Source organism: Mus musculus, chromosome 6, assembly GCF_000001635.26.
Source record: "Mus musculus strain C57BL/6J chromosome 6, GRCm38.p6 C57BL/6J".
Taxonomy (NCBI): Eukaryota; Metazoa; Chordata; class Mammalia; order Rodentia; family Muridae; genus Mus; species Mus musculus.
The window spans coordinates 124,490,716-124,511,983 of NC_000072.6; the positions used below are offsets into that span (position 1 = coordinate 124,490,716).

Sequence of the window (21,268 nt, forward strand, 5' to 3'; positions counted from 1 at the left end):
TGACCTCTGGCTTCCCAGGAACTCTGGGTGACCCTAGTAGGTAGAGGAGGAAACAGGTTTCAGTGGTCCTTGGGAGCTCAGCCAGAGGGGTCCACTCCTCCCACTCCTCCCACTCCTCCCACTCCTCCCACTCCTCCCACTCCTCCCACTCCTCCCACTCCTCCCCAGGGTGTGTAGGGTCAGAACATGCCACAGCGGTAGATTGTGTCTCAAAATTGTGATTGGGAAACTGTGTATGCTCCTCAGTCTCCACTTTTCCCTCAAAGGTGTGGACCAGGGCTGCTCTCATTTTGTTGTTTTGTTAAGTTTTGTTGTGTTGTGTTTTGGTTTGGTTTGATTTTTTTTTTGAGACTCACTCTGTAGACCAGGCTGGCCTCGGACTCAAAGAGATTCACCTGCTGAAATTAAAGGTGTGCACACCACTGCCTGGCTCTCCTAATCTTTTTAAGTCTGCAGAAACCAAAGACACTGAATGCATTTGTCTTAGTTGCTGTTCCATTGCTGTGAGGAGACACCATGGCCGAAGAAACTGATAGAAGAGAGTGTTGAGTTGGGGGCTGGCTTACAGTTTCAGAGGGTTAGTCCGTTATCATCACGGAGGGGAGCATGCTGGCATGCAGACATGGGGCTGGAGAAGTACCTGAGCTCTCAAGTGCACCACAAGTGCCAGGCAGAGAGAAATCCTGACTGGGCCTGATGTGGGCTTTTGAAACCCCACAGCACACTCCCAGTGACACACCTCCTCCAACAAGGCCACAGTCTCTTCCACTATCGGGAACCATCCTCATTCAAACCATACTTTGTGTGTAATGAAACCACACGACCACATGCAAGACGGAAGAAGCAACTCGCTCTTCTCAGATTGGTGTGTGAGTCTAGAATGCAAATCCTTCTGCACACCTGCCTCCTAAGAACTAGACAAGCCATGTCTGCACGTGTTCCCTAACACACTCACCTCGTCATGTGTTCCCTAACCCTCCCACACTCACCTCTGCCTATGCTCCCTAACCTCCCCATGCTCACCTCTGCAGTGCTCCCTAACCCTCTCACACTCACCTCTGCAGTGCTCCCTAACCACCCCCATGCTCACCTCTGCATCCTTAACCTCCCCATGCTCACCTCTGCAGTGCTCCCTAACCCTCCCACACTCACCTCTGCCTGTGCTCCCTAACCACCCCCATGCTCACCTCTGCATCCTTAACCCTCCCACGCTCACCAAGCCACGGGTGTGTGTCTTCCCTTGGCAGGGGGTGCAGGGAAAAATCCTCTCACTCACGCTGTGACTCCTGATATGATTAACCTTACAGCTTGGGTTGACAGCTGAGGTGAGTCCCGAGGGATTCAGAGATTCCTGGGGATGGACCACAGCCTGCTATATGAGGAGCCTCCAGATGTTGTGGTAGGGACTCAAAATGACAAAATGCATGAACTCACCCCTTCTTTTTTTAAAAAAAGATTTATTATTTATTTTATGTATATGAGTGCACAGATGGTTGTGAGCCATCATGAGGTCGATGGGAATTGAACTCAAGACCTCTGCTCGCTCCGGCCCAAAAATGTATTTACTATTATATGTAAGTACACTGTAGCTGTCTTTAGACACACCAGAAGAGGGCGTCAGATTTCATTAAGGATGGTTGTGAGCCACCATCTGGTTGCTGGGATTTGAACTCAGGACCTCCGGAAGAGCAGTCAGTGCTCTTAACCGCTGAGCCATCTCTCCAGCCCGAACTCACTGGTTCTTGACCAAGAAGGAGAGGAAAGAAAGACTCGGGGGTTCTTGAGTCACACACTTCAAGTTCTCCAAGAGGCAGACTGCTGGGGTAAATGAGGGGGGAGGAGAGATTAGTTCATTAAAGGCAGCAGTAGAGTCATAAGAAGTGTCACACAAGCCACGATACAAACATATAGTTAATAATATTCCAGAAGAACTGGGTATGCAAGTCCTTGTGATCCCAGCCCTCTGGAGGCTAAGGCGGCAGGATTGGCATGATTTGGAGCCCAGTCTAGTCTGCAGAGTGAGTTCTAGGACAGCCTGGGCTACAAAGTGAGACCCTGTTTCAAAAATACAACCAAGATCTAGGTGTGGTGTAATTCTAATGCTAGAGAGGAGGCAGAGCCTCCACTAATAGCAAGCTGGAGGCCCAGTCCAGGTTTTGCAAGACTATCTCAGCTCCCATCCCCCTAAAAAAAAGCAAAGAGCCAAAGGTCATGTGTACATATGTGTACATGTGCACATACTCTGCTCTCTCACGTGTTTTAAAGGTCTTTCCTTTCAATTATGGTGAGAGCTATTCCTGAGTCTGTCAGCAGGTGGCAGACCTGCACCCAGAGTCTCAACTCATTTCCAGTAACTTCTGCCTTCTCCCTAAAGGGCCTCCTCTAGCCCCACCTCCTACTCCCTGGCCTGAGCCAAGCACTCTAGCCAGTTCCAGATGTCAGGGTTCAGAGGCCTGGTCCCAGAGCTGGAGAACAGCCTATGGAGTTCTCCCACCACAAGCTGCATGAGCAAGATGTGAGTTTGCACCATAGAGGGCCCTGGAGAAAGAAAGGGGCTGGGAGAAAGGAAGGGAGGAAGGCAGGACATGGGGTTACATAAGTATACACACACACACACACACACACACACACACACACACACACACACACACACACACACACGGCCGGGTGGGGGGGCAGGGAGGGGCGGAGGGTAGACAGATGACCCAGAGGGAACTAACTGAATTTGCCTGTTCAGTGCTCTGAGCCAGGAATTATTTAAATGACCCTAACTTGTACTCCAGGAGGGGGTTAGGAAAGGCTGAGGCAGGAAGCCATCTGGGTTAGACTCACAAAGGAAAAGGAGCCATAATAATGTCTTCATAGGATAGAAACCCCGCAGTCTTGGAGATCGGGCTACAGAGGAATCCAGATAGGAACCTACACAGACTCGGTTCAGGAAAGTGGTATCCAGAAGTGCCCAACACTCTGGGGCCACGGACACAACTGCTAGTCCCTAAGCCTCCGGAGCCTTTATCATCTCTGGCCACAACAGAACATACACACACAGCCTCTGGTAGAGCTGTATAACCTCACCTTGTCTTCCCTGCTCACTCACAGGTGCTGGTGGCTCCTTTGGGGAATCCTCCATACTTGCCCCACACAGGCCTCTGTGCTTTTGGCCCAGCAGTCACCACAGCAACTGACATCCCCTGGATACCCAGAGCCATATCTCAAAGGCCAGGAGAGCCACACTGACATCGAGGCTCCAGAGGGGTTTGCTGTGAGGCTGACCTTCCAGGACTTTGATCTGGAGCCATCCCCAGACTGTGAAGGCGACTCTGTCACAGTGAGCTGGACAAGGGGGTGGAGAGCTGCAGGGGCTCTGGGGAGGGAGCCTCCCATGGGCAGTGGGTGATAGCTCTGCTCTGAACCACCCATCTAGAGAAGAGATAAGGTGTCCAAGTCAGAGGATCTAGGGCCTAGCTACAGCCTGATCACTCAGTATACAGCCTCCCACCCGTCCCTGGCAACTCACCAAGGGTTCCACCAAGGCATCCGCAGGGACCCACCAAGCTCTGAGAGAAGGCGGCTGCGGGGCAGAGCCTGAGTTTTGAGAGCTTACAAAGAGACACATAAATATTGTTGCTCTACAATCTTGTCAAAGGCCCGGGATCTCACCCTCCCTAGCTAGACCTTGTTGAGTGCTTTCTCTACTGAGTTAGGAAACTGGATGTAATTAATGACAAATGTTCACCCTCAGAAGAACAAGTGAAGACCGATCAAGTTCACCTGGGATGAGAGGCCACAAAATCACAGCAAGGGCATTATTCAAAATAAGAGTTCTTTTAAATCATAGTATGTTATCTTTTGAGTTAAATTTTATTTATATCAAAGTAAGATATGCATATAATTTTTAAAAATCAGAATCTTAGCCAGATGTGGTCAGTGAGACATGTTATCCCAAAACTTAAAAGGTTAAGTCAGGAAGAGCCAGCCTGAACTATACAAAACAAGTTCACAGCCAGCTTGAGCTACATTGTCTCAACAAAAAGTAAGTTACCCAGGCTACCTTTGAACTCACAGTTCTCCTGCCTCAACCTTCTGAGTGCTTAGGTTATAAATCTTATTTAAAGACTTTTTTAAAAAATTCTAAAGGGCTAGGAATACAGCTCATTAGTAAAATATGTGCCAAGACCCTAGATCCAATTCCTTTTATGGAGGAAGGTGGGGAAGGAAGAGGAATTAAAAAAAAAAAAAAAAACCCCAGCCAGGCAGTGGTGGCACACACCTTTAATTCCAGCACTTGGGAGGCAGAGGCAGGCAGATTTCTGAGTTCAAGGCAGAAACTACAGAGTGAGTTCCAGGACAGCCAGGGCAAAACCAAAAAACCAAACCAAAACAAAACAAAGCAAAAAACAAACAAACAACATCAACAAAGAGTCCTCCAGAGATTGTAATGAAAAACAATAGCTCAACCTACCCCAAGGGCAATCATTTACAGAGTAGCTATCTGCAATGGTATTTACCTCCATATGTACAAATGATATGCTTATTCTACTATGCAGTTTTTAATATTTGTCTAATTTTCCTTTAAACTTCCAGCATAGAGGGTTGGTGCTGGCTCCAGCTGTGAGACCTTCACAACCCACAGTTCCCCTCACTCATTCTCCCATTAGCAATTCTTTTACAAACCAATATTTATTATTGACAGTTAGGACTTGGAAGCATTCATGTCTGAGCACATGATATAGGTTAATTACATTTACTTTCTTTAGCTTGTTGGCTTGCCAGTCATTCTCCAGTAATGACTCCTTAGAAAGGATATGTTAAATTCTAGGCAGCCTAGGTGGATTAGTTGGTCACTCATTGCCAGTGGACAGTTTATCTGGGTATAATAATCCAGTTTTGAAATCATTTGCTTCCAGAATGTTGATGACATTGTCTTCTATCTCTAGTGTTGTTTAAAAGTCTGATGCTACTAGCATTTTCATTCTTCTGTTTTCCTACCTAGGGCTTTGTAAATATTTTCCTTATTCCAGTGTTCTGAACTTTCACAGATGGCGTTTTACTCATTGTGTGTGGTCTTTAAATTAAGATACTTTTAACCTAGTCCTTTAATTCTGGGAATGTGTGTGTTTTTACATGTGCTGGCAAGTGTCAGTGGAAGCCAGAAGAGGACACGGGATTCCCTGGAGCTGTAGTTACAGGTGGTTTGAGCCACTAATCTCTCTTGTGTGTTAGCAATCGTACGTAGTGGACTGGTTCTCTAGTTCTCTGTTCTATTCTGGTTATCAACTCCTTGACCCTTTGCTCCACTTTCTAGAATATTTCTTTGCCTTTCTTTTTTTGTGATGCCAGGAATTGACCCAGAGCCTCACACATGCTGACACACATTCTTCACTGAACTACACTTCTACCCCCAATTTCTTCGTATTTATATTCAAACTTTTTGCTTGATAATTTCTTCATAAGAACTCATTCTTTCTAAATATGTGGTTCTTACCGTACATGTGCAACATCTACTTGTTCCTCTATCGTGGGGATTAGTCTTAAATGTTTCTTCTGCTTTCTGCACTATTGCTGTTTTATCCGAGGCTATTTCATGTTTGCCTGTCTCCACCTCTGATTTTTATCTGAGACACTTTCTTGCAACATCTCATAATACTTGCCTGAACATTCATATTTAAGATTAAAACACAAAGCTTCTTATTTAAAGTGCTATATGAATAGCTACAGTCTGACGAATGATGGGTATGAAAACGGTATCTCAGTTCCTTTTCTGCTGCTGTAACACACTGCCATAGGTCAGATAATTTACAAACAATGGAACTTTTTTTGCTCACAGTCTGGAGACTGGGATATCCCAGAGGATAGTGCTGGTGGGGAGAGAACGGGCTTTGTTGTCGTAACATGGTGGCAAGCAAGCACACAAGAGCAAGGGGAAAAATGGCCTAAGTCATCCTTTCCTTTAGGAACTCACTTCTGTAGTAGTCAACCCACTCCCAAAATAAAGGCACAAATAAATCAATTACCTCTCCAGAGACCCACCTCTAAGCACTATCATCTAACTTTTTCTCTTTTCTTTCTATCTATCTTTTTTTGTTTTGTTTTTGTTTGTTTGTTTGTTTGTTTGGGGTTTTGTTTTGTTTTTCTTTTTTGTTGTTGGTTTGTTTGTTTGTTTGGGGTTTTGTTTTGTTTTTCTTTTTTGTTTGTTGTTGGTTTGTTTGTTTGTTTTTTGGTTTTTTTTTCCCCCCAAGCCAGGGTTTTTCTCTGTATAGCCCTGGCTGTCCTGGAACTCACTTTGTAGATCAGGATGGCCCCAAACTCAGAAATCCGCCTGCCTCTGCCTCCCAAGTTCTGGGATTAAAGGCGTGCACCACCACTATCCCACACTGCAACTGAACTTCATAGAGCTTTTAAATAGCCAGATCATAGCACACAGCATTAACAGGGTGACCTAGAGGTGTCTTGGGGACCTCCCAAAATGTGAGCATATAGACATCTTTTGTTTGGGACAGCAAGGTCCCCTCCAGTTTCTCCCTCAGGGCTCCCAGCAAGGTCCCCTCCAGTTTCTCCCTCAGGGCTCCCAGCATTCTGGAAACAAGCTGGGTCTAGGGATCAAGAAGTAGGATGCTTCTTAGTGTTCGGTTGGAAGATGCCCACTTCTCAGTGCTCAGTTGGAAGATGCCCACTTCTCAGTGCTCAGTTGGAAGATGCCCACTTCTCAGTGCTCAATGTTCACTCGATTCCTCTGGTTTGAGTGCTGGACTTTACCACCTCTGTCACATGTAGCTGGGGACCTCAATCCAGGGTTTCTGGTTTAAGTTCACATCTTCTACCAAAGTGTGTCAGCAAGAGCTGCCTGCTCGTGGAGGGTGGAGATGCAGGATAAAGCATCTTGAGGTCTTCCCGCCCAGGCTTCCTGTCTGTTGGCCTCTGGTCAGCCTTTTCCCCTGAAAGGGTCTTGGTTCTGCCAAACCCTGAAACTTTGCACTGGTCAATGGTGAGAACCCCACAGGCTGTGTGCTGGTTTGCACCTTTTCAAATTCAGTTCTCCTTGCCAACCTGTGCCCTGGCTTCCTCTTGTTCTAAGGCGTCATCTCCTTTCACTCTTTCTGCCCTTGGATGCTCATCTTAGAGGGAGTTTGAAGTAGGAAAAGAGATAAGAGCACACGGATGGATGCAAGCACGGGTTCTGATGCTAAATCCTTGGGGTGGGCAGTACTGGGGCTCTAAACCAGGGCCTCTCCCATGCTGGGCAAGCACTCTACCACTGAGCAAAAGCCTCATCCCCTAAAAGCATGTTCTTATGGTTTCCAGTTTAACTGGCCGTGGCTATATTCAGTTTGGCCTGTGTCAACTGAACACCTGCTATGAGCCCACTTCCTCTTTAGTCATGGATAATTTTAATCCTAGATTAAATTCTACTGCCACTCTGTTTTATTTTGTTTTGTTTCGATTTGATTTGTTTTTTTAAGACAGAATTCCTCTGTTTAGGCCTGGCTATCTGGGAACTGGCTTTGTAGACCAGACTAGCCTCAAATTCACAGAGATCCACCTGCCTCTGCTTCCCCAGTGCTGGGACTAAAGGTGTGCATCACCATGACCCACAACTCTTCCCTTTTCATTGAAGAATTCAAGTTCAAAAGGATATGATTTCTTCTTCCTTTCTCCTTCTAGAGTAAGACACACATGAAAGAAAGAAGGAAAGAAAGAAAAAAAGGAAGGAAGGAAGGAAGGAAGGAAGGAAGGAAGGAAAGAAGGAAGGAAGGAAGAGAAAGAAAGTCAGTCCCAGGTCCCACAGGGACTTGATTAAGAGCAAAATCTAACTTTAATAAGAGTTTATGGCTCTCAGTTATATGTTGACTCTACATTATTAGTTAGAAGCCTGAGTAATCTCATTTATCAGACAGTTCATGATGTTCATGAGAAAACATAAAAAGGAAACTGTAGGTTCCCAATGGTGCATTCCTATAATCCCAGAATTTAGGAAATAGAAACAAGAAGATCAGGAATTCAAGGCCAGCCTCCGCTATACACCAAAACTAGCCTGAGCTACATAGACACTGACTCAAAACTAACAAAGAAAAATAAAAATGGCTGGGAGACAATTCAGAGGGTAAAGTCATTGCTGCACAAGCAAAATGACCTGAGTTCAAATTCCCACAACCCATGCAAAAGCCAGGCATTCTGGCACACCCTTGCAACCCCAGCACTCAAGGGGTATGGCAGGGAAACGGGTAGATCCCAGGAGCTCACTGGCCAGCCAACCTCACTGAAAGGGCAAGTTCCAGGTTCAGTGAAAGACCCTGCTTAAAAAAATAAGGTGAAGAGAAATAAAGGCCATCCTGAGCTGAGCTCTGTCCTCAGTGGGCGCCTCACATACACACCTACACAGCACACACATGCAGACAGAGCGAACATAACATAAAAAATAGGAAGGGAGGGAAGGGGAAGTGGATAGGAAGAGAAGGAAAGATAAGGGAAGGAGAGAAGGGGAGAGAGAGTTTATACTCAAATCAATTGAGATGTTTCAAGTGCTTTCTGCCTTTTAAATGTGAAGAATTCCATTTGTTAATGTTGAAAGATCAATATTGAGCATGTCTGAGCAAGAAATTTTCAATGATGGAGAGATGTTTTCCTGCCAACTTCTCAGTGAATGTGACCATAGAGAGTCAGACTAGATGATGTCGTCGTAAAGAAACTTAAGTTGTGTAGAGAATGGAAGGATGGAGAATTGGCAAGATGCCAGAATAAGCCCAGTGTGGTAGCCTGGGCTACATACTGAATTCTGGGCTAACCTGGGCTACATCATGAGACCCTGCCTAAAATAAAACAACCAAGATATAAACCAGATGTGGTACTATACATCTGTAATCCCAGCCCTCAGAAGGCAGAGGCAAGAGGACCACAAATCTGAAGCCAGTCTTACAGTGTCAAAGAAGAAAAAGAGGAGGAGGCCAGAAGGGTATGACTGAAGCAGAAGCATCATCTAAGAAATGTGGGGTAACACAAAAGTTTGAGTCTACTCCAGGCTGGGTAGGGAGGTCCAAAAACCAAAGGCTGGAGTCTAACACTTGCCTGGAATCCACAAGGTCCTGGATTCTGTCATAAGCCCTTTCTGCACAGGGAAAATTTTATTAAGTTAAGTACGAATATCCAGTCTCCAGTATAACCATGCCATGTGTATTTTGTCTTTGGATTCCCACACACTGAGGATGTCCTGTGGAGTGGATAGAGCAAGGGGAAGGATACCCCATGAGGAAGGGCATGAGGCTCAGGCTGTCTTCACAGCGGGTCTTATTGTTTCACATATGTTTGGCTGTAGAAAGTTACTCAGGAAAGTGAAAGGTGACAGTTTGGAACTTACTGTGTGTGTACTCTGATTCAAACCTGGGGCACTAAAGGCACCGTGCTGAGCACTGTTATGCGGTCTCCACCGATACAGGTTTAAGCTAATGGAAACTTTCTTAGCCAGCTGGCTATTACACTGGGTGTCCAGGATCCCAGTGTAGCCCTGAGCCTTTCTCGGGATGAGCACAATATATCTCAGGTTGACATATTTCAATTAACAAGAGCAGTTAGCCTGAAGCACAACTACAGACGCCAAAAAGCAAAACTTTCCTAGAGACGTTCCCAGAACTATGGACTTTGATGGGTTAGGTCTTTGTTTTGTTTGGGGGAGGGGTGCTCTCTACGTGCTGACTTTGACAGCCTCAATGGTACTTTGATCGTGAGTCAGTTACGCTAAGGTCTGGGGACCTGGTTTTTGTGAATGAGTCAAATCATGGTCTCACCCTGCTCCTAAGGACCACTGCACTAATTTTACCAAATTGAGACAAAATTGCCTGTGCTGCTGAAGCTGCTGCCGCCCTCCTGTTAATCTAATCAGAATAAGAATGAAAGGCCCAGCCACTGCTAGTAGCAATGTAGCCAGAAGGACCAAGAGAACAGAGACCGGTACCAATTATTATTATTATTATTTTGTATCTTTCTTTTTCTTTTCAAAGTTTTCCCCTTTGACATGTGCAACGTTTTGTTTTGTTTTGTTTTGCTTATCTCCCATGATAAAGGCTGATGTGTGTATGCCGGCTCTAACCAGGAGTGCAATGAAGACAGACACTGCTCGATCTCGTTCTTGCTCTTTCTCACTCCCTCCCCACCAAATAGTACAGGATCCATATCAAAATGCACGCCCCCCCCCCCCGCTTTCCCATTATATGGATAAACTGGAGACAGAATGTGTGCTAAGATGCATAAAAGGGGGTTTGGAATGCATTAGAAGTGGCGCACTTAGTCAACCCATTAGTACACACCCACAAAGTAGTCTCCGGGTCATAGTTAAATTGCTGCTGTACAGATGAGTTAACCCGCAAGGCAGAAAACAGCAGGCATCAGAATAAGGGCAAGTATCCAGGTAAAGGGTTTTGGCTATTAGACAAGTTCCAGAATCTGGCGGGTGCTCTGACATCAATTTGAGCTGCCCCCCAGTCACAGTGAGTTTTGTTAGTCAATGGGTTGATGGCAGTCTGGTTAGCTCCTATCCTTATTGGCATACAGGGGCCGGGGGCCTAAGCATAACCAGCAATCCTGGCCGATTTCTGTCTGGGAATGATTAAGTGGTGGACCTTATCAAGAGTGGCAAATAGAGATGGAGATCCCTCGGCTTCCAGGAGGGGGGCGGGCTGGGGGGGGGGGGGAACCTCTGGCCCTGGGTGTCTTAAATGCTTTGGAGAGGAAAGTTGGTTAGGACCTTGGCATGTGTAGGACCCAAAGGTCTGGGAAACTTGAGGGGAAGTTTAAATTGTTGCCTAGCATCCGTTCCTGTGGCATTAAAGTCTGACTCCCCAGGTTTTCCCTGTTTCCCAGAGAACCAGAATCTTAAGGAATTTTCCAGGAAGCCTCTGTTTCACAACCCCAGTTTTTGCAGTGGAAACTCCCTTGCTCTTGGCAACTAGGGGGGCCCACCCACAGGGCGTGCATAAGATTGTAAACTCTGGATCAAAAGGTAAACTCCCTTGTCTTTTTTTCAATACAGCCTTTAAAGCGGGCATCCATGAGCAAATGTCAGGATGAAGGCGAGATGCTGGTCTGTAGTCACATCCTGATGCCTCTCCAGTATCTGTCTTCCTCAATTCCCAAGTCCAGGTCTGAGGGCACTGGGAATTGGACCATGACCCCAATACTCATACCAAACATAAGACTCGGGGGAAGTAAAACGGGCAGGGGGTGGAAGGGGCCTAGACCTGATGAAAACTTAATTTTAATGGCTCCATAATTTGATCTTCCCTCTGGAGTCCTCCATCAACCTGTGGGTTCCAGCTGTCCTTTTTTGCATCCTCTATGTCCTCTTGGTTGTACCATGGAGTCACTGGCAGTACTGGGTTGAGGTGTGTGTCATCAGAATATCAAGAAGCCCCACTTGTTTAGAGCGACTTGCCTGTCAGGCAACCAGATCAGCAACCCAGTTTCTCTTGCCTCAGGGAAGTTATCTTTCCGATGTCCTTGGCAGTGGAGGATACCAACTCACGGGGGAAGTCAAAGAACCTCCGGGAGGGTCAGGATTTCCTCGTTGCCTTTAATGTCCTTCTCCCAGTGGTGAGACACCTTCTTTCTCTATAGATCATGCCATGGACATGCATGATAGTAAAAGCACAGTGGCTGTCCATGTGCACAGTGGTGAGCTTTCCTTTTCCCCATCTGGGAGCCTGGGTCAGATGGATCAGTTCTGCTCTCTGGCCTGAAGAACCTGGTCTGGGCCCAAATCATTTCAGTTAAAGTAATTACTACAGCTCCCACGTACCTGGTTTCATTTTTCATCTTGTGGCAGTCATAGATACGTATCTACAAGTCGATATCAGGCAAGAACATAGCAGGATGACTAGCGGTGGGTTTCTCAAACTGGACTCGAAAGTGGCCCAGGAATAGGCCTGGGACTGGGTCACACAGGCATTAGACAGCCAGCGTTCTGATATTAAACTGCATGGGGTACTGTGAATATAAGATCCTGACCCAGAGTTAACTTTGATGGTTGGTTGGTTGATTGGTTGGTTGGTTGGTTGGTTGGTTGGTTGGTTGGTTAGTTGGTTGGCATTAACCTAGCAGTAGCTATCACAGCTCTTACACAGGTGGGCCATCCCATGACTACAGGGTCCATTTGTTTGGGCAGGTATGAAACAAAACATTTCCATGGTCTCAGAGTTTGGGTTCAAACTATTTTTTTAAGACTTATTCATTATTATATGTAAATACACTAGCTGTCTTCAGACACACCAGAAGGAGGCATCAGATTTCATTACGGATGGTTGTGAGCCACCATGTGGTTGCTAGGATTTGAACTCAGGACTTTCAGAAGAGCAGTCAGTGTTCTTAACCACTGAGCCATCTCTCCAGCCCCCTAAAACTGTTTTGTAATGTCTTTGTTCATAGACAAACAGATGAAAAGGTTTAGAGGCATCTGGGAGTGCTAAGGCTGGAATGAAACTCAGCAATTTTTAAAGCCTCAGATGCCTTTTGTTTAGTGTCAGTTCAGATTAAGGACTCAATGCCCTCTCCCCTGCTGGTGCATGGAGGCCTTGCTCTGTCTGCAAACTCCGGTATCCAGAGGTAGCAATACCTAATTGCACCTAGGATCTCTTGAAGCTGACTTTTAGTCTGTGGAGTTGGGAGGTGAAGGATGGCGGCAGTCTACCCTGAAACAGGCTCCTTTTGCCTTCCCTCAGCTGGTAGCCAGGAAAGGTAGGTAGCCTCTGGTGTCCAAAGTTGGGTGTTCTTCGCTGACACTGTGTAGCCCAAGGTCTGTAACTCCTGTTTCATCATTTATTTAGTTTTAGAGACTTGAAGGAGGTCATTTACATGTTCTAAGAGTACAGTCCCAGGATCCCTCTGAAGGAAGGACAGAAGGACAGCATTTAGTGTCTCATCAAACAGGATTGGAGAATTTTTAAGTCCTTGGGGCAACCTGGTCCAGATAAGTTGCCCACTCTGGGTTGGCTCAGTTGCAGGGCACCAAACACCTGTTTCTCCAAGCCAGGCAATATGGACTGCAATTTTCCTTAATATTAGCCCCCGACCCCTATCCTGCCAGGTCACTGGGTATTGTTTAATCTGGCGGTTGAGGCCAGGGAGGAACTGAACTAGTTAGTTGAACAATTATAAGAAGTTGGTGTTGGAAAAAAAAAGAAGTTGGTGTTGGGCCAGTTCTGGGGGGTTGATTTCTGCTCATACACCCAGGAATCTTTATTGTAAACCTGGGCAATAGTTCAACTGTATCTTTTGCTTAGGGGAAAAATATGAAGCTAGGAGATACTCTTCTGACAGAGGGTAAGAGACCAAAATTTTGCTTATATTGGTAAGTCTAACCACATCTCACCATCAGAGGTGATGGTGGTTTTCAGTTTATTTGGAAGGTCTAGTTTCTCAACCAGTTTTTTGCTGTTAAACACTGTTTTAGTTAATAATTTCATGGCTATGAAAAGACACCATGACCAAGGCAACTCTTATAAAGAAAAACATTTCATTGGAGCTGGCTTACAGGATCAGAGGTTTAGTCAGTTTTCATCACGGTGGGAACCACAGCAGTGTCCAGGCAGTCATGGCGCTGGAGAAGCTGAGAGTTCTACGTCTTGTTCCAAAGGGAAATAGGATAAAACTGTTTTGCAGGCAGCTGGGAGGAGGGTCTCAAAGTCCACCCCCCACAGTGACACAGTTCCTTCAACAAGGCCACACCTGCTCCAACAAGTCCATACCTCCTAATAGTGCCACTCCCTGGGCCAAGCATATTCAAACCACTACACCCACCAAAAAAGACTAATTCAGCCAATAGAAAATCCTACTTAGGCACCCAGTGACTATCCTGGGTATTCAGAACCCCAGTGTAGCCTTAAGCCTTTCTCGTAGCCTTAAGCCTTTCTCAGGGTGAGCTTTTAAGCACACACACATGCACACATGCGCACACACACACACACACACAGACATATCCTGGGTTGACATACTTCAGATACCAAGAACAGTTAACTAGAAGCAAACTGATAGATGGCAAAAAGCAAGGCTTTTTTACATTTAGAGATGTCGCCAGAACTGTGGACATAGATGGACGAGGCCTTTACTTTTATTTGGCAGAAGGTGCTGACTACATGCTGAATTTGATGGCTTGTGCAGGACTTCCATCATGGCTTCAGTTCCGCTAAGATCTGGGGCCTACCAAGGTCTAGGGGTCTACTACAAGCATCAGGGACTCGGTTTTGGGCAAAGCAGATATAGTCTTTTCTTGGGATTTATAATCCGGAAAGCAGAGTAAGGTTTACAAGGTAATTATAGCAGGCATAAGAGAAAGCCAGATACATGGTTACTCCAGAAGAAACTTGAGGGTCAATAATGAGACAAAAACTAATTCAGAGGACCCCCAACATAAGCAACTTCTGAGCTCCACAAAAGTGTATCACTTCCCTGTAGAGCTGGAACAAGGGCAGACATGGCCTTGCACCCTGTGGCAACTTGCCCCACACTTCCTGTCCTCTCTTTCCTCTTTCAGATTTCAACTGGAGGAACAGATGCAACCCGGCTGTGTGGGCGGCAAGGTTCCCCTCTGGGGAACCCTCCTGGTCACAGGGAGTTTGTATCTTCTGGTAGGAGCCTGCGGCTGACCTTCCAGGCACACTCGTCCTCCAAGAGCAAAATCACACACCTCCACAAAGGTTTCCTGGCTCTCTACCAAGCTGTAGGTGAGGGTCCCTCCTCAAGTTAGGAACCTTTGACCCTGACCCCTTGAAGGGCCGAGAGGAAGCATGAGTGACGGGTGGGGATTGGGGATACCTGAACTGACTCTATCCTTGTCCCAGCTGTGACCTTAATAGTGAGCAGCCCAGTTAGGAGGCAGCCATTGCTTGGCTCCGGCCGTTAATTCCAGGTAAGGTTACAAGCCCTATAAAGCTTACAGGCAGATGAGGAGAAATCAGAAAGCCAGGTAAGTGAGTGGAATTCTAGACTTTCAAACAATGACTCACTGTTTGAGAAAATAGTATTTGCACATAATAAATATCTTGTAGATGAAGGCGTGGGAAGTAAGACTTCCTCTGATGTCTGGCCTTCATCGCTGACAACCCTTCCCAGAAACAGCCCTGCTTTTTGTCTACCAGATAATCTCCTAAAGACACTCTACACCCTTGGAGCTCCACGGCATCTGCGTGTTGCACTGTGTACAGAATGCTCTGAGGGTGCCATTTTTAAGTTCAAGATATCTTTTTTTTTAATTATTTATTTTATGTATATGTATACACTGTTGCTGTCTTCAGACACACCAGAAGAGGGCACCAGATCCCATTACAGATGGGCCACCGTGTGGTTGCTGGGAATTGAACTCAGAACCTCTGGAAGAGCAGTCAGTGCACCTAACCACTGAGCCATCTCTCCAGCCCAAGATGTCTTTTTTTAGACTTACTTATTTTTTATTATGTGTATATGAGTGTTTTGCTTGCGTGTATGTGTGTGCACTGTGTGTGTGTGTATGTGTGTGTGTGTGCCTGCCTCGTATCTACAGAGGCAGAGGCATCAGATCACCTAAGCTAGAGTGCTAAACTGCCATGCGGGTGCTGGGAACTGAACCTGGATCCTCTGGAAGAGCAGCCAGTGCTCTTCCCTGCTGAGCCATCTCTCCAGCCCCAAATTCAGTATGTCTTTAAGGCGGCCTCTCATACATGTGGAGAGCACTGACTCCTTATGTCTTTAATAACACACAATATTCTCTTGATGGCTGTAATGGACATTTAGTGAGTTGGCCGGGGGCCCTTTCATGCTACCAACTGTGGCCGCGTATCTCCTTACACGCACATCTCTGAGCACTGGTGTGAGAATTTCTTTAGGGTAAATTCTTAGAAATGTAAATGCTAGGTTATAACACATTTCCATTTTTAAATTCTAAAGTTGTTTAACTTCTCTCCAAAGAAGTTTTGCTAATTAATACTCTCACCAGCTATGTCTGGAAAGGCCAGCTTCTCCATGGCTCCCTTCTCATGGTTGCTTTCAAGCTCTTGGAGTCTTAAAAAACACAATCAGTGAGAAACAGTTTGGATTTTGCTAAGACTTGTGCATTTGCCATATAGGCATGGCCAGAGTTAGCCCCCTCACTCCCCCCCACCCCCGAGTTACCACCAGTTTGCAAGCTTAGCAGCCCTAAGAACTGCTGTTTCCCTATAGCTGTGAACCAACCCAATGGGGACACCGAGGCTGTCACCACACCCGGAGCTCCCAAGATTCAGAACCACTGCCAAGATCCTTATTATAAGGCAGACCAGACAGGTGAGCCCCCCCCCCACCTTCTGAGTCCTTCTGAGCACCCATCCTATGGGGGCCTGGACACCCCCAATCCTTTGCTGCCCTCCTTCTGCTCTGCAGGGACACTTAGCTGCCCATCCTCGTGGAAGTGGAAGGACAGACAGGATGGAGGAGAGGTTCCTGAATGCGTGCCAGGTGAGTAGCTACCTGCCTAGTGCTGTTGCGGTGGCCAGATGCCAGCAGGCCTCCGCTGTCACTGGGAGGGCTGGGACACGGGGTGAAAGGAAAACCCTGGAACAAGAAAGGGGGGTGAAGGCAAAAGGCTTGTAAGAAACCGATGTCAGAGGGCCCAGAAAATAGGAGCTCACCCCTCATTCTCCAGAAGTCTCAGAGGGGTCACTGGGGGAAGCTCTGTGGTAGACCGCCTGCCTGAGATACGTAAGTTCTTGAGTTTAATCCCCAACAACACCACACACACACACACACACACCACCTCTCTCTCCCCATCACTAATCTACTTTCTACCTCTGTGGATTTGTTCATTCTGGACGATCTCATACGGTATAGGACTTCTTATGCCTGACTCCTCCCCATAGAAAATACTTTCAGGGTTATCCACTTTATAACAGCACTTCCTTCCTGTTTTGTTTTGTTTTGTTTTGTTTCTGAGACAGGGTTTCTCAGTGTAGCCCTGGCTGTCCTGGAACTCACTTTGTAGACCAGGCTGGCCTCGAACTCAGAAATCTGCCTGCCTCTGCCTCCCAAGTGCTGGGATTAAAGGCGTGCGCCACCACCGCCCAGCTTGTTTTGTTTTGTTTTAAGACACTCTCATACACCCCAAGATGGTCTCAAGCTCCCTGTGTAGCCAGGGGTGATCCTGAACTCCTGATTTTTCAGCCTGTTTCCCAAATTCTAGGATTACATCCATACACCAACATGCCTGTCAAAATCCATATTTTCAAATGAGAGCACTGCCCATCCCCAACAAAATCTGACCCATGGAACACTGAAAGGAAGCCTGGGGTTGGGGGGACGATGGCATGGGAGATGTTACAAATGAGGGAGTGACATGGAAAACAGAGACAAAAGGCACTCAAGACCTCGGACCAGAGAGAGCCCCATCAGTGTTAAGAAATGACTCAAAATTGTCTGAAGCCGCAGGCAGGAAGGCCCCAGTGTCCTTGCAGGATTTATGCCCACATAGTGTCAGGACTGATTCTCTGCTCACATCAGTACTTGTGGTATACCTGCTTGAAACGCCCTGGCCCTCTGCAGAGTCAGGCCTGGGAGCCTCCTCACGGGGACCACAGCACCTCGAGGGTCTCTAATCTAATCTCTCACGGTTGTTGATCTCTTTTCTCACTCTCCTCACTTGCAGTCTGTGGAAGACCAGTCGTCCCCCTTGCTGAGAACCCAAACACTTTTGGTTCTTCCCGAGCTAAACTGGGCAACTTCCCCTGGCAAGCCTTCACCAGCATCTATGGTCGTGGGGGTGGAGCCCTGCTGGGTGACAGATGGATCCTGACGGCTGCCCATACCATCTACCCCAAGGATAGCATCTATCTCAGAAGGAACCAGAATGTGGAAGTGTTTCTGGGTCACACAGACATAGACGAGCTACTGAAACTCGGGAACCATCCTGTCCGTAGGGTCGTGGTTCACCCAGACTACCGCCAACATGAGTCCCACAACTTCAATGGAGATATTGCTCTCCTGGAACTTGAGCAGAGAGTCCCTCTGGGGCCCAATCTCCTCCCAGTCTGTCTGCCGGACAACGAGACCCTCTACCACAGCGGCCTGTGGGGTTACGTCAGTGGGTTTGGTGTGGAGATGGGCTGGTTAACAACAAAGTTGAAATACTCAAAACTGCCTGTAGCTCCCAGGGAGGCCTGTGAAGCCTGGCTCCACCAGAGGCAGCGAACTGAGGTGTTTTCTGACAATATGTTCTGTGTTGGGGAAGAGATGCAGGTGAACAGTGTCTGCCAGGGAGACAGCGGCAGCGTCTATGTGGTGTGGGACGATCTTGCTCTCCGCTGGGTGGCCACAGGCATTGTATCCTGGGGCATCGGGTGTGGCAAGGGGTACGGCTTCTACACCAAAGTGCTCAGCTACATGGATTGGATTAAGAGGGTGATTGAAGGTAAAGACTGACCCCAGGGGGCCCGAGGAGTGGCCAGCCAGTGCTGTGGAGGTCCCTGCTAAGAACGGGCAGGAGTGAGGATCCACTTGAAACCGGGAGACCCCATTTAAGTCACTGGTTCAGCAGGGCAGTGGTGGCACAAGTCTTTAATCCCAGCACTTGGGAGGCAGAGACAGGTGGATTTCTGAGTTCCAGGTCAGCCTGGTCTACAGATTGAGTTCCAGGACAGGTAGGGCTACACAGAGAAACCCTGTATCAAAAACTAAACAAAAAAAAAAAAAAAAAAAGTCACTGATTCAGCAACCCACTGCCAAGAGAAAGCCCCGCCTCCCCAGACCACGCTGTCCCAAATCAGAAACAGAACCTTCTGCTCTCCTGGGTTTTATACCAAGCAACCTTTGCTCAGAATGTCTTTTTGTTTGTTCAAGGCAGGATTTCACTCTGTAGCCAGGCTGGCCTTGAACTCACGGCAATGCTCCCGCTTCAGCCTCCCAAACACTGGGATTACAAGCGTGTACACCTGCATCATCACCATGTGTGTCTTTTTTTAATTCCCCGACCTCAGCTATGGACGGTTTCTTCTGTATTTACTCATGGTCTCTTGTGTTTCTGAAATATTCTGAAAACCCTTACAATGAGCTTCAAATATGCCTCCTGTCCCAGCTTCTCCAGACAATCGTGGCAATACTCGATTCCATTTTACATCTACTGTAAGCCAGGAGCATCGCCTGTTGTCTCATCCAGTCCTCCCTCCCTGTTGGCAGAGGGTGTGTTTTCTGTCATTCATGCCTCACAAAGAGGAAACGGAAGCTCCCACAGATCCCGTGGCTTGTGGAAGTTCCAAAGCTGGTTCTCCACTGAGGCTTCATTCATCCCAGCATGTTTGCCCAGCATGCTCTGTCTCCGGGATTCCTCCCAGTTGCCCCGCAGACCTGCCTGAGCACCCATTTCACCTTCCGGGCTCCACCACTGTACAGACTCCATCCCTGGGAAGGCCTGTTTCTATGAAGATTGTACCACCAGCTCTCACTTTCCTGCTGGCCCTCATCACCCAGGGCATTGCGAGCCTGAGAAGATGAACTCTTTAATTTGTAGGGAAGATTTGGAGTGATTTATACTAAAAGACAAAATAAAACACACGAGTTCAGTGATAATAGAAAATGAATACCATAAAAGAGAGGGGAGAAAAGGAAGGGGGTTAGTGTTGAGATGAACGTGCTCTAAAGTCAAAGGTTAAATTTATCTTTGAAATAACAGCAGCATCCAAGCTAAGCCATAATACACACTAAAATCCCAGCCACGCGGGAGGCTGAGGCAGAAGGATCATAAGTTCAAGGCCAGCTTTGATCTCATTTCAAAGTTAACAAAAAATTAAAACATAGTAGTGGTGCCTTATGCCTTTAGTCCTAGCACTGCGGGAAGTTCAAGGCCAGCCTGGTCTACAAAGTCAGTTCCAGGATAGCCAGGGCTACACAGGGAAACCCTGTCTTAAAAACCAATAAATAAACAAATAAATTAATAAATAGTTGGCAGGATATAAATATGGTTGATTCTACTTTTTAAACCCTATGCACAATTCAAAAGACTATTAAAAGTAGTCTAGGGGTTTGGAGAGATGACTCAGAGGTCCCTGGAATGGAAACACACACACACACACACACACACACACACACACACACACACACACACACAAATAGCTCACATGTGTCTATAACTCCAGGTCTGGAGTTTCCAACAACCTCTCTGGCCTCCACAGACACTGCGTGCACAGGTGCACATGCATCCACCCAGGCAAAACACTTATGAACATAAAGTACAAATAAGTAAATTATTTTTAAAAATAGGTTAAAAGTAACAGTATTCCAAGAATACTAAGCAGAAGTTATTTTGGGTGGAGCGATTTTGACTGATTATTTTCTCTTATTTTCTACTGACTAAATTTTAAGTAGTAAGCATATGTCATTCTTATTGAACTTTTTATTTTGATAAAAATTATATATTTTCTTACAGACAAAGCAAAAGACATATATTTGTCTATATCTATGTAATATTTTTATCTCTAGATGCAGATCTAAACTTTATTTGTATGTTTAAACAAAATGGAAATGGGGCAGGACCTGAGGTGGTAAGGTCCAGGTTTGGCATATTTTTTTGGTCAAGTCACATGACATCAGAACAGAACTCAGAATCCCTAGAAGCAATGTAGATGAGATTTTTCAATTGACTTGCTTTCTTGGACCACACCCTTCCATCTGATCCTTCTGCCACAGTTATGAACAAGCCATGCACATACACACACACACACACACACACACACACACACACACACACACCTACTTCTTAGGATACCAACATGCAATTCACTAGGCAAGATTTCCTCTTCCTTCTGTCTTCTGATCTAGTCCATTTCCTATCCCTCATCATTGGTCTTTCCCGACCTTATCTTACCCTGATAAAATCTTGGAAGCCCTCCCCACCCCTCCCTCTCTCCTAGCCACTACCTTCATTCAGGCTTCTGCCCCAGTGCTGGGAAAATCTTCCAAACCTCCGTGCGTTTCACATCTTGTGTGTGCCTGCTCTCCGGCCTCATGCCAAGGTCACTGTCAAGGGGAGACTGCCTCCATCGTTGTGGATCCTTTAAGTTCACAGGCTGACCCCTAATACGAATTATCCCATACGTGGACAAGTCGGGAGAGAAGAGCGAGTAGGGGAGGAACATTTTCTCTAATCAGGAACACCTTACAGGAACTGGCATGCCTGCTCTGTAGTCCAAGCCTCCACAAAACAAAGTGCCATAAATTTTTTGGTGGAGACAGGAACAAATTTTTTAAACAGGACACCATGTCCTTGTGGACAGCACAGCTGTCCCGGGTA

General features: G+C 46.6%; 1 protein-coding gene and 1 long non-coding RNA gene across 2 annotated transcripts; one reads left to right on the top strand and one right to left on the bottom strand.

Annotated features, from left to right (window-relative positions):
* Positions 1-1,437: 1,437 nt before the first annotated feature.
* On the bottom strand, positions 1,438-3,687 carry Gm44096. The gene is made up of 3 exons (XR_003956364.1): positions 3,518-3,687; positions 3,076-3,420; positions 1,438-1,815 (listed from the first exon to the last, which is right to left on the bottom strand). It is a non-coding gene; the product is annotated as a predicted gene, 44096 (long non-coding RNA).
* On the top strand, positions 2,398-19,928 carry C1rl (complement component 1, r subcomponent-like). The gene is made up of 6 exons (NM_181344.5): positions 2,398-2,515; positions 3,100-3,328; positions 14,516-14,705; positions 16,177-16,278; positions 16,375-16,449; positions 17,633-19,928. Exons 1-6 carry the CDS (start codon positions 2,436-2,438, stop codon positions 18,403-18,405), a joined length of 1,449 nt encoding a protein of 482 aa, NP_851989.3. The 5' UTR covers positions 2,398-2,435; the 3' UTR covers positions 18,406-19,928.
* The last annotated feature ends 1,340 nt before the right edge of the window (positions 19,929-21,268 follow it).